Below are 12,454 nucleotides of genomic sequence, written 5' to 3'. Positions count from 1 at the left end.
ATCCCAAATCCAACTTTTCAGATCTCTAAATCCATCATCACATGTTCTCTTGTCTCGAGTCAATAACCCACTCAAGTCTCAACACCATAATCCCATTCCCAATCTAAACAATTAACAAGTAGTTATACCCACAAACATTAAAAAAAAAAAAAAAAAAAAAAAAAAAAAAAAAACCAAAGATAATCTTTATGTGTCACAATCTATAAAGTCCTAATGGAATCCTATACATTTTTATTCTTATTCCTTAACATTAAAAACCACAACCAAAGCATCAATAGATTCAAATCAGACAAGAAAATGAAACTACGTGCAAAATTCGACAATAACAATGAAAAGGGATATAATAATATTAATTGAAATCATTGATTGCTACATCAGTTATCATAATCCTCACCTCCTCCTTTCAAATCTCTAATTCACCCAACAAAAGAGGGTGAAAAAGGACCAAAACACTTGAGATCTACAACACCCACCACACATGATTACATCAACACCTTGAGTTTCTCAAGAAGAAAGGAAAAGGGGGAAAATTTTACTGTTAATAATAAAATATATCAGAATTAAGATTTGGTAGTTTTCTTAGAAAATTTCCTAAACTGGGCTACCATTTTCAAAGCACACCCAGATTTCTTGTTCTAAAAGTTTCTAATTTTTCTTCTTCTGCTTGTATTTAATTAAAAAAAATAATCAAGTTTCTTAGGAGAAAAAAGAAAAACTCGTTTGTTTTTCTGCTCCTCCTTTGTCGCCAACTTTCAAGCCCAAAAATCAAAACCGGAAATCGGATCGAAACCATGTTATTTACCTACTTATCAAGATTTCAATTCTGTTGAGCCACAAGTTGATCGAGCTGCATTTGCTCAATCCACGCACTCAATGCAGATTGATCCATTTGCTCAATCTGCGCATTCGAATTCCCACCACCACCGCCGCTACTACTACCGCCACCCCCACCACCTGGGCCGCCATACGCCGCCGCCAGCTTTTCCTTCATCTCTTGAGGCGTTTCCTTCACAAGTGATTGAACCCATGACAGATCAGGCTCCTCCCCATTATTCCCACCATTTTCAAAAGATGACGATCTTCGAAGCTTACCAAATTCATTCTCATTAACCCCCCAATCGGGTTTTTCAGACGAACCCCATTTTGACCACGGGTCAACCGAACCACCACCCACAATAGAACCAGATCTAGATCCAAGTTCCCGTGAACTCAAACTCCTAAACTGTTGTTGATTCTCACGTGCCAACATTGAAACCCTAGAACTCATGGGCGAAATCGGGTCAACACTTCTTGGCGACATCCTCCCGGGTGAATTTTGAACCCCAAAAGACGTATTCTTTGGCGAAAAATTTGTATTAATCGGTGATAACAAGCTTTGTTGTTGCTGAAACTGATTAAAAACCGATGAATTATGCCTCGGTGAGAAAACCGATTGATCTGAAAACCGAGGAGACGAGCTTTCAGCTGCAAAAATATCATCCAACTTTGTCGGGGTTAAAATCGTCTGATTATGAACAGCTCTTTGTTGTCTGGATAACTCATTCAGAAGCTGAAGATTCAAATCTTGATCAGACATATCTCGCGCATTAAGAGACGATCTTAATCTACTCGACTGAAGATTACTCCCCGGTAAATGCAAAGACGGGACATTCGGTTGCTGCCAGTTCATATTCGACATTCCGTTTCCCGACGGCGACATCGGCGGTGTAAAAGACGAAAGTGCCCCCGGCATCAAACTCATGGCTGCTGCAAAATCCAACGCGGATGAGGAAGATCGCGGAGACGGGACCGCGGACCCCGTTGAAACAAACAACGGGCGAAGCTCATCTTGTGTGTGAGCAAAGAAACACACCCGGCGGTTACAGCCGGTCCCGTCTTTACACAGACGGGTCCGGTACTGCGCCGGGTGTAACCAACATTCGAATACGCCGTGCGCATATTCGCACATGTCGCCACGGCGACATGTCCCTTTCCGGAAATTCGGACACGGGACACAGCTGTAATGGTACTTCCGTGGGTCCCGCCTCCGCGCGTTTTCGCCAGGGTGGACAAACGGGCATTCCGTCCAATCATGGGAGTAGGCCCGGGAGCATGGTCGGACTTTAAAGGAATACATTCGGAATTCATCGGTTGAATAAATGCTGTTTTTGATATCGGGTAATGATGGGTCAACCGGGTATTCTCTCTTGGAGTCAAATGTTGAAATTTTAGGTGAACAAAGAAGGTCGGTTTCTGACACCGGAGAGTGGTTCTCCGGTGAGTGGTTTTCCGGCGACAATGGGTCTAAAATGGGCGGGTCACAGTCGGATCCGAGAAGATCTTCGAGGGTTTTTTTCATCTCCGGGAGCTTTGGAGAGACAACGATCATATCCACGGGTCGAAGCCCGTTGACATCGATTAGATTCGGGTCGGCCCCACTTAATAAAAGCAGTTTTATAACGTCGACAGCATTTATTGATCCACCTGACGCAGCACAGTGAAGGGCGGTTGTCTTGTCAACTCCACACAATCGATTCACATCGACTTTTGATTGGGAAAGAATTAACTTGAGAACGTCTATGCTTCCGTACATGGCTGCCACCATTAATGGAGTTCTGTGTTCAAGAACCATTTGTTTTGACCCCTTTTGTCGGCCATACCATAATCCGACCTCGTCAATCCCAGATGGGTCGGATTCAATTGATCGGGAGAACCCCTGGATGTCATTATTCGCAGCAAGTTCAAGTAAAGTAGCAAAAGAATCTCCAGTTTCGATACTCAATTGGCTCATATTTTTACACCTGCTAGAGAAATTAGAAACCAAAACAGGATTTAGAATCGATCTTTTTTAAGGGTAAACTATAGATACACCAAGATTATTGATGTTAATTGGACAGTTTCACATATAAATACGAATCAGTTCTTGAAAGATATAAGACGTCAAAGAACTCTATTACACGGATTGGGGAAAAGGTTAAAAGGAAAAGCGAAGTTGCTGAGTGATAACAAACATAGTATGAATAATTGAAGATGTAGACAAGAAGATAGATTAAATCCTTGTACATAAATGGGAAAAAATAAGTTGGGGCCACTGGTAGATGATAATATGCACTTGAAAGAGAATGAAGACAAAATCTTTAGGTTTTTAGAATAGCATGATTGATCACCAAACTAGCCAATCAAAGTTTTCCATAAAAGAAGATTAATTTGGTAGCGAATTTCACTCTGATGTTTCTTATTTTCTTCAATTTACATAAAATCAAAGCAAAATGGAGTGTTTTGAGTTTTGAATACCTAATTTTTGTTATTTGTTGTCAAGAAAGCATGAAATACATCAATGGGTATTTCAGAAAGTTGATACGGGGTCAAAATCAAAATGAAAAGCTGAATCGTTATTCAGCAATTAAGAACAATCAGTTCTTTAAAAGAAGCCCCAAAAACCCATGAGGGAGATAAATATCATAATTTTGAAATGGAAAACCAAAACCCCAAAAATCGTGCTTCGGGAAGGTGTTGTACCACATGCTCACCAAGTTGTACCTTTTTTGCTCTAGAAACTATGAACATGCTCCATCGATGTCATTTCTCGTCCAATAAAACACAAAAATAACATTCCTCAACCGATCAAGAAGAAGATAAATAAGAACAAGTTACAGAAACATACCAAAAGGGTGTTTCAAGAAGTGATAAATGGTCAATAAATTTTCATCTGAAACCAACGGACTGTGTGTTTTTGTGTGTGTACGGACATATACAGATAGAAACAGATTCCAAAAGGGTCTTCAGAAAAACGAAGATCGGAGAGTTTAAGCAAGTAAAAAACACAAGTTTTTCGCCAGAGAACAGAACAGACTTACCACTGATTTTGCTTTACTTAATCATCGAAGGTTTTGAGGGGTTTTCAGATCTAAGAATCGAAGAAAGTGATAGAGTGGGAAGAGAATCAAAAGTAATGATTTCTGAAGGGATAATCAGAAGAGAAGAGCTTCTTCTTGCCTCTTCGCCATTTCCTATGCTCTCTCTCTCTCCCCCTCTTCCTCAACTGAAATAAATTATTACATCGAAAAGAAGTTTCAAATAGGGCCTACATTTTGAAAAGATGGTTACTTTTCACACTTTATTTTATAAAATGACATTATAGCCCCTCTTTCTTTTTATGTATTAATTTAATCCGTTAATGTCATTAGTGTCATAAATGAATACCAAACTATTTGTTTTATTATAAAATGTCATTATTTTAGAAATGGATTCATAAATAGGTAACGCATTATTTGTTTTGTTTATAAAATATGATCGATAAATCGTTATAAATTTAGAATTTATTGAACATCAAAGTAACTGAACCTTCTAAAATAATTGTGTTTTATGAAGGAAAAAAAAAAACACTAACCATTTATAACATCAATTGTAGCTTAAAATATATAAATACTTAAGTAGTATTTTACACTCTATATATTTGTTTGTTTTAGACATAGTATATAACATCTTTGAAAGAACATAACAAGGAAAATCATTATATCTATGGCATTACAATTAAATAGAGTTAAAATACTACCAAACTAACTACTTAATGACAACGACCATCAACATGATATTTTTAAATAAATTTCACATACAAGTGAACTAATTTGATTCATTATGATTTTTTTATTACATAAGCTAAAGATGTTAAACATACATACATAAACAACATTGATGATCTATAAAGTTTTGTATCATCTAATGTCAAATAATGTCTTTCTAACCTGCTAATCTTGTATTACCTTATTGTAACAACATACACGTCAAATGTATAAGGAATAACCGAAATATATTGTTTTATCATATATGGTTTTAATATGATTTAATTTTGTTTTCATTTTTGTTCGTCGTATTAACGGAAAATTATTAATAATTCTTTACTGTTTGTATTATAAAGTCAATCTATATATTTTCAATATATATCTCTAGTATTCATTTATTTTTAATTATAATGGTTGAACATGAAACATGGTGACATTCACTTGGCCGTTAACTTATTTTAATTTGGTATCTTGGTCGTTAACTTATTTTAATTAGCTCCATTCACTTGGTTATAAGGAGATTATGCACTTTACATCTCATAGGATGCATTTTGTGTAGTATACTGTAATAAAAGGGTGTTTATTTATTGTTTTAGAAGTATAGGGGTGGTACCTGAATTTATCCATACATAATGCTCTCTTTTTATTTTGTTGAAAGAAACGCCTACCCAATAAAAGCGGGATTATGTATTTCTTGTCTTTTTCTTTCTTTATTATTTTCGGGATTATTTGTGTACCTAAATAAATAGTCTGAGTAAGTGAAAATAATAAGTGTATTATGTGAATACATATTTTGAAAATATACTGTTATTTTTTATTTTCTTTTTTGTCAAATAGTGACAAAATTAAAGAAGGGTTAGCAGATAGATACATCGTTTTTCTCATTTTTTGTAATTAATAGTAGTTTAAGAAAATCCAATACAAAAGTACAAATTTACAAAATTCGATCCAAAAAATTATAATTAACTTACATACCCATTTCATAGATGTTTTGACTCTATTATTGATGACAAATATAGTGTTACGATTGTTAAGAAACATGACGTTACGCTACTTATTTTATAAAGGTGTAATAATGTTTTGGCATAATTTTACTTTTTTGTAATTTAAGGTTTGGTTTGTCTTTTAATATTTAAAGTTTACCCATTAAGAATTAACTTTAAGCTTTAGAGTTTACTTTTTAAAAATACAGTTTCTAGTCATCAACTTGCTTTTTTGTGTTCAAATGGATACTATTATTGACTTAATAGTTCATCCAAATTTTATTTATGTGGTCCATTTTTTGGTATTATTTAAGCCTAGATAACACTAAAATAAATATAAAAGGTAAAATCATCTCCAGCTTATTTTCATTTTTAATATGAGAGTAAATAAATATAATGTAAATAGTATTTTAGGATCATATCTCGTTTTTATACCAAAAGTGAAATTTCTAATATATCCATTTTCTTTTGTAATTTATATATATTAAGTTTTATTATTTTATTAAATATCTTTTAACAAATATATATTTTATCTTTCATAAATAATATATATAACTTACATTATTATAAAGTTATAACAAATTAAATTTTTCCTATAAAATATGTTAATCGTGTTTTAATTTTTAAAACGTTATTTACAAGTTTATTTGAATTTATATATCAATATTAAATTTTATATTCATCACTGTATCTCATATTGGTGTGTTACGGTTTTCTAATTGGCTATAGATGTTGGAGTCTCTCTTCTTTTCTATAAAAAATGATAACAAAAGCAACATCCGTGCCCTGTAATGTTGATTGGTTAAACATTCAATACCAAGTTACAATCCATCAAACGTGAACCTACATATATAACCTTAACTAACACATATCTCTTAAGCAAACGATAAGCTTAAAGAAGAGATAATGACAATATAAATATAATCCAGAACGTTAGAGAATGTAGAAGTTTTGAACCCAACAGTTTGGTTAGCAAGTCTGCTAACTAATAACGGGTGTGAATTCGAATCGGTGTGATTTCTTTTATTATACTCATTCTCTTACAAAGTACAATCCATTTGTACATGCTTTTTTCGCTCATGAAATACAGTGTTTTAAGCAATGTGAAGTGCCCACTCATTGTTACATAAAAGAGGTGTCGGCTTATTCATGTTCACATTAAAATCTATTAACAACCATCAAGTCCAAAGTACTCATTGTTATATAAAAGAGGTGTCGACTTATTCATGTTCACATTGAAATTTATTAACAATCATCAAGTCCAAAGCTTTTCACTAACGGTGATAGTCATTACTCGATATTCAGCTTCAACTGATGATCGCGAAACAACCGAGTGTTTCATTGACTTCCAGGAGATTGGTGCTCCACCTAAGATCAATAAGTATATAGTTTGTGATCGTCAAGAACAAGGGCATCCCAACGAATCATAATTGATATAGGCAATCAATTTTGTCCCTTTCTCTTTTGGCAACAATATTCCTTAACCCAAAGTGGTCTTGAGGTATCTAAGCACTCTTATAGCAGCTTCCAATGATTTTGTCTAGGATCAAAGACAAATTGGCTCAACACATTTACCATGTAAGTGATATTTGGTATGGTTTCTTGAAGATATAAAAGTTTGCCAACTGGACGTTTATACATGTTGGCATCAATCGATTCAATTTCATCTCCCTTATCAAGTTTGAGGTAGTAACGTCTAGAAAATCCACAATATTTTTTTTCATTTTTAAAACAATAAATCATACAAACGAGTTGTTCCAAAATCGATCAAAGTGAATATATCATTTAAACATCAAAGTAATATCATTAATTACAATGCAGAAAACTCTAGGGAATGTTGTGCAGTCACGTTGGGCCCTTCTCTTTCGAACTGAAAATACCTGAAACCATAAGCATAAAGCTTAGTGAGTTTCCCAAAATACCACATACTAAAACATACAAGTGTCATGGGCTACCCTAGGGGTGTCAAAAAAACCGAAACCCGATTAACCCAAACTGAACCCGAACCCTAATAAGGTAATTAGGGTCGGGTTTAATAGGGTCGGAACTCTTAATCGGGTTATTCGGGTTAACCCGACTAACTGGAATTATTATTAGGGTCGGGTTTAGGGTTGATTTTTTTCAAAATAATTTGGGTTTCGGGTCAACCCGAATAACCCAATTAAGAATTTATTACCAAAACTTTTTTTCCTACGTTGAATGACGTGAACTTAAGATCCCATAAGATTTTACAACTAATACATATTCCTTATTTAAGCAAACCAGATAATAAAATTACTATGTATAGAGATGTATAAAATGACATAATTTTCCTCTCTTCTTAATGCAGTATGGTTTGTTTGTAACAGTTTTACAAATTTTATTCACTGTTTACATTACTAACATGGTAAAAGAAACTCCAAAAATTCATATTATATACCAACTTTACATTTTAAGTCCCAATACATGTGGATTATGTATTAAAATGGCACAACATAAATTCATCTTATATTTCAACCTCAACCCACTACCCGATTAACCCGATCCTACTAACCCGAAACCCGATTAACCCGAACCCGACTAACCCGTACCTTATTAGGGTCGGGTTACGGGTGAATATTTTTTCTAGAAAAACCCGAATAACCCGACCCGTTCAACCCGAAACCTGATCGGGTTAACCCGATTAACAGCCCTAGGCTACCCCATGGTCTTTCCTTGCAGTTTCAAGGTTCAAATCACGGCCTTACATACAGGTGTCACGGCCCAGATCCTAGTCTTTCATACAACTTTCAGGGGCCAGATCTTGGTCCTTTATACAATTACCAGGGACCAGATCCTGGTCTTTCGTATGATTATCATGGGCTAGATCCTAGTCTTTCATGCAAGCATCACAGAGACGACTAGGATTCCACATAACAAGTAATGGACCGGCATTGGTGCCTTTGACCCATGGATATAGTGAGAACACTCACCTCACATTCTGAAAGAATAACTGCATCGATCATTGCTCTAAAAGTTATCTCTGCCGGTCACATATGCAATTATCAGCAACCCAAATCTCAAACTATAAAGCAAATTACCCAAAATGCCCTTATGTCAAACTTGGTCAACCCTGGTCAAAGTCTAAGTCAACGGTCAAGGTCCAAAAGTCAATATTTCTTCCCAGCAGAGTTTCTCATGCGTACCAAGAAAATACACCTAACGTACTCTGATGTTGACCAAAAGTAGGGCGTGGACTGCGTACGCGTAACTTACCACCAAGTACGCCCAACGTATGCAACCCAGTCCTAAAACTCCATTAAGAGCTTATTTCATTGATCCCTTACGTCCAAAACTCATATCCAATCCCAAAATGATGTCCTAAATCATAACGCTTCCAACTTTATGATTTTCACGTCTATAAAGTGCTTAATGTCCAAAACCCTAAGTTCTTAACCCAATAAGACATCACAACTATTGTATGGAAGGGATAGAAGGGCCAAGATCACATTTTTATGGTTCATAATAGCTCCAATCTTATCCATTAGAATGGTCCCAACAAACAACATATATCGTTTATGTGGCATCCTCATTTTCACGGTCAGAAAAGACCGATTTTGTTTATGCTTTATAAAAATCAGAGTTCTTCTTTTAATAAAAATGTTGCGGAATTTGTTCCCATAAAGACATGATAAATATGTTATTAAAACATTTTCGGAGAAACGTATTTTATTCATTTCAAAACGTTTGGGATGTCATCGTTAATACAGAAACATAAGCATAAACAGAACTTACATTTATTTACACTAGTGATCTACATCTCTTTAAATCTCTCAGTGTAAAGTGACTTCGTATCAACACCTGTGATATAAATAAACTGAGTGGGTCAGGTTGGGAAACCTGGTGAGTACATAGGGTTTTCAACCCACAATAATATAATTATTATGTTCAATCAAACAATCAACCCAATTACCCATCCCCGTTATCTTCTTTACTCTTAAGGATTTAACCTAAGAGTCGTCTATCCTGCATTCGTTTATTCCGAAGTCCCTTACTTCCAGGGTCATAGGACTGACACTAAATCCATAGCTGCCAATGTTCGTTCGTAAAGCACTAATTCCATAGCTGCTATATCTTACTCATGGGGTACTAAATCCATAGCTACCAGTGCTCAACAGGTACTAAGTCCATAACTACCAATTCCTACAGGTACTAAATCCATAGCTACCAGTGTCTAACTAATAGGTACTAAGTCCATAGCTACCAACTCCTAACAGGTACTAAATTCATAGCTACCAACGTCTGACAGGTACTAAGTCCATAGCTACCGGTGTTTGTCCCATAGGCACTAAGTCTATAGCTGCCAATGTATACTCACGTCATCTTCTATCTCTCATCATTCATCTACCCATCTCATACCCAACATATTCGTAGATATAAAATACATATACAGTTTAAATCATTTAAAACATGTATAAAATCTTTCATCAGCATAGACAACAAGTATCCAGACAATATGCACACATAACACGTAATTTATAATAAAATACTTCATATCTATGTGTAAGATGAAAGGGACCATGCACTCACCTGAGTAGGTGGTGACTCAGCACTCGGACAGCGCTTCGATACTCTCAAAACGATATTCCTTCGATAAAACCTAGTACCAGTACCACTAGGGTTTAGTCTAACGATAACCGTGACTAATTAATAGTCTAGCTATTATTATTATTATTATATAAGCGTTAAATAACACTCAATATAACTCATAATAATAGCCCAAATAATTATTTTAAGGTCATAATAATGTTACTATAATTAATTAGAAGCTATATTAAAACTAGCGTAGGCGTAGCTCACTTACAGCGGGTTTTTCGCAAAACTGGGCTTCGCTGGAGCAGCGTTTCCCGAGCCGAAAGGCTCTTTTCTCGGGACTCTGGGAGCCTCGGGGCTTCCTTCGGGTGCTAGGGGGTTTACCTAGGCTTTTAGGGGGGTTAGGGAGCTTTGAGGGAGAGTTTAGAGAGAGAAAGAAGAGGGTTGAGGGGTGAGGAAATGAGGGAACCCGGCACCTCTATTTATAGGGGAGGAATCTGATGGACTCGCCGAGTCTGAGTCATGACTCACCAAGTTGGTCCATGTGGTGGCCTTCTGGTGGTGCCACGTGTCCAATTCTGGTGGTGCCACGTCACCCCTATCGCGTATCAGCCTTCAAACTTAGAAAAATCATAACTTTCGCATACAAGCTCCGTTTTCGACGTTCTTTATATCCACGCGTAGGTAAAATCAAGATCTACAACTTTCGTTTAGACTCCGTCGGCTAATTCTAGACCGATCTTAAATTTAACAGTAGTAGGCGTTTAGACTGTTAAATGACCGTGAAGAATTCATAACTCCTTCATACGGACTCCGTTTTCGCCTGTCTTTTTACTGTTGAGTTCCTATTAATGAGATATTCAACTCTCATTTAGGTCGCGTAAGCCAAAAACCGCTCGAACTAAAATCCGAGTTTCGGGTCGTGCACTGTTAAGCCGAATCTTAGAAAAATCATAACTTCCTCATACGAAGTCAGATTTGGGCGTTCTTTTTATCGATGCTCTTAGTTTAACATATTCTAAGACTTTCGTTTAGATTGCTAAGGATAAATCTTGCTCTATCGTAAATTCACTATTTACGCTTCCCGGTGCCGTGCCGGTTTTGCCATAAAACTTCGACGGGCCATAACTTTTTCGTTATAACTCGGATTTCGGCGTTCTTTATATGTACGGAAACCTTGTGACATATTCTAAAACTTGGTTAAGATTATTTATTATAAATAATCTTTTGTAGAAAAGTCATTTTCGACCCTTATTGCCTCTAAATTGACTAGCCCAGATCTGCGGGCGTTACAGTTTAAGTCTCAAAGGTACCCAAAAGTGCATATTTTTCAACTAAGTCTCCAACATTCAGATATGAATCAAAATGATGTTTAGATGGATAAAGTTTCCAACTTTATCCATAACAAGGTCACAAACTTTCAAGATCTAAAATTTATGCACTTAAAGTGACCAAAAGTTCATAACACCCAAAACTAATTGGATCAAAAAATTTCACCATCAAGATTCAAACTTTATACCTCAAGAAGAAAGATCAAGGCGAACAAAGTCTTGATCTACAAGCTACAATGTAACCAAAACTTCTTCAATGAGTTCCTTATTTTCCAAGGTGCACCAAGAACACTCCAAAGCACTTAAAAACACCTTCTTTTTGCTCACAAGGCTCAATCTAGGGTTAGGGTTACAAGAGACGATGTTAGAGAGGTAGAGGTTGAGAATGGAATGGTTTGGGGGAGTTAAGGAGCTTAAATAGGGCTCAAACCACGAAAATAGGGTTTGGGCACTAATTGTGTACGCCCAGGATACTCAAATTACGCCCGGTGTACTTGGGATGCCCTAGTACGCCCAACGTACGGGGCTCAACCCAAAATCGCCCTAACTTCAAACAGCCATAACTTCTTCATTCCACTATGTTTTCAACGATCTTTATATCAACGGAAAGGTATTAAAGAGCTCTACAACATTATCTAAATATCTTTGACTAAAAACTTCTTGAACAAAAATCCATATTTTATGCAAGAACCCGACCTATGATTTTTCCTATTTTACCCTTTGACTCCACAACATAATTCAAAGGTTTAGATCTCATAACCATCATTACCTCCTTCCAAAAGGTCTAGACATTGCCTCCTTAAGGCCCAAATTCTTTAGACAATGACTTCCAACCCACGACCCTGGATCACATAATGATTCCGAACATGGTGTTACAGAGGTTATGTTCCATTAGAAACTGGCTAGGTTTGTAACCAAGTAAACGAGATCCTTCCAAAATGCATATTATGTGTTTTCGTTGGCTTAAGACAGGCCCTTATTTGATGTGTTCCACCTCAATTCCCAATAAATATTTTAGATTGCCAAGATCTTTGATGTTAAAACCTTT

The 12,454-nt window shown here is 36.0% G+C and overlaps 1 protein-coding gene across 2 annotated transcripts; it reads right to left on the bottom strand.

Annotated features, from left to right (window-relative positions):
- Positions 1 to 323: 323 nt before the first annotated feature.
- Positions 324 to 4,011, bottom strand: OXS2 (CCCH-type zinc finger protein with ARM repeat domain-containing protein). Of its 2 annotated transcripts, none has more exons than XM_078996478.1 (2): positions 3,837 to 4,011; positions 324 to 2,783 (listed from the first exon to the last, which is right to left on the bottom strand). In XM_078996478.1, the coding sequence occupies exon 2, from the start codon at positions 2,768 to 2,770 to the stop codon at positions 818 to 820; it is 1,953 nt and encodes a 650-aa protein (XP_078852604.1). In that variant the 5' UTR covers positions 2,771 to 2,783; positions 3,837 to 4,011; the 3' UTR covers positions 324 to 817. The 2 variants fall into 2 exon arrangements, with proteins under 2 accessions (XP_078852604.1, XP_078852603.1); XM_078996477.1 differs by having other exon boundaries at positions 324 to 2,780.
- Positions 4,012 to 12,454: the final 8,443 nt, after the last annotated feature.

Source organism: Lactuca saligna, chromosome 5 (genome assembly GCF_052625555.1).
Source record: "Lactuca saligna cultivar CGN05327 chromosome 5, ASM5262555v1, whole genome shotgun sequence".
NCBI classification, from domain to species: Eukaryota; Viridiplantae; Streptophyta; class Magnoliopsida; order Asterales; family Asteraceae; genus Lactuca; species Lactuca saligna.
Note: the sequence above shows the minus strand (reverse complement) of the source record. Positions and strands in the feature narration are given on the sequence as shown.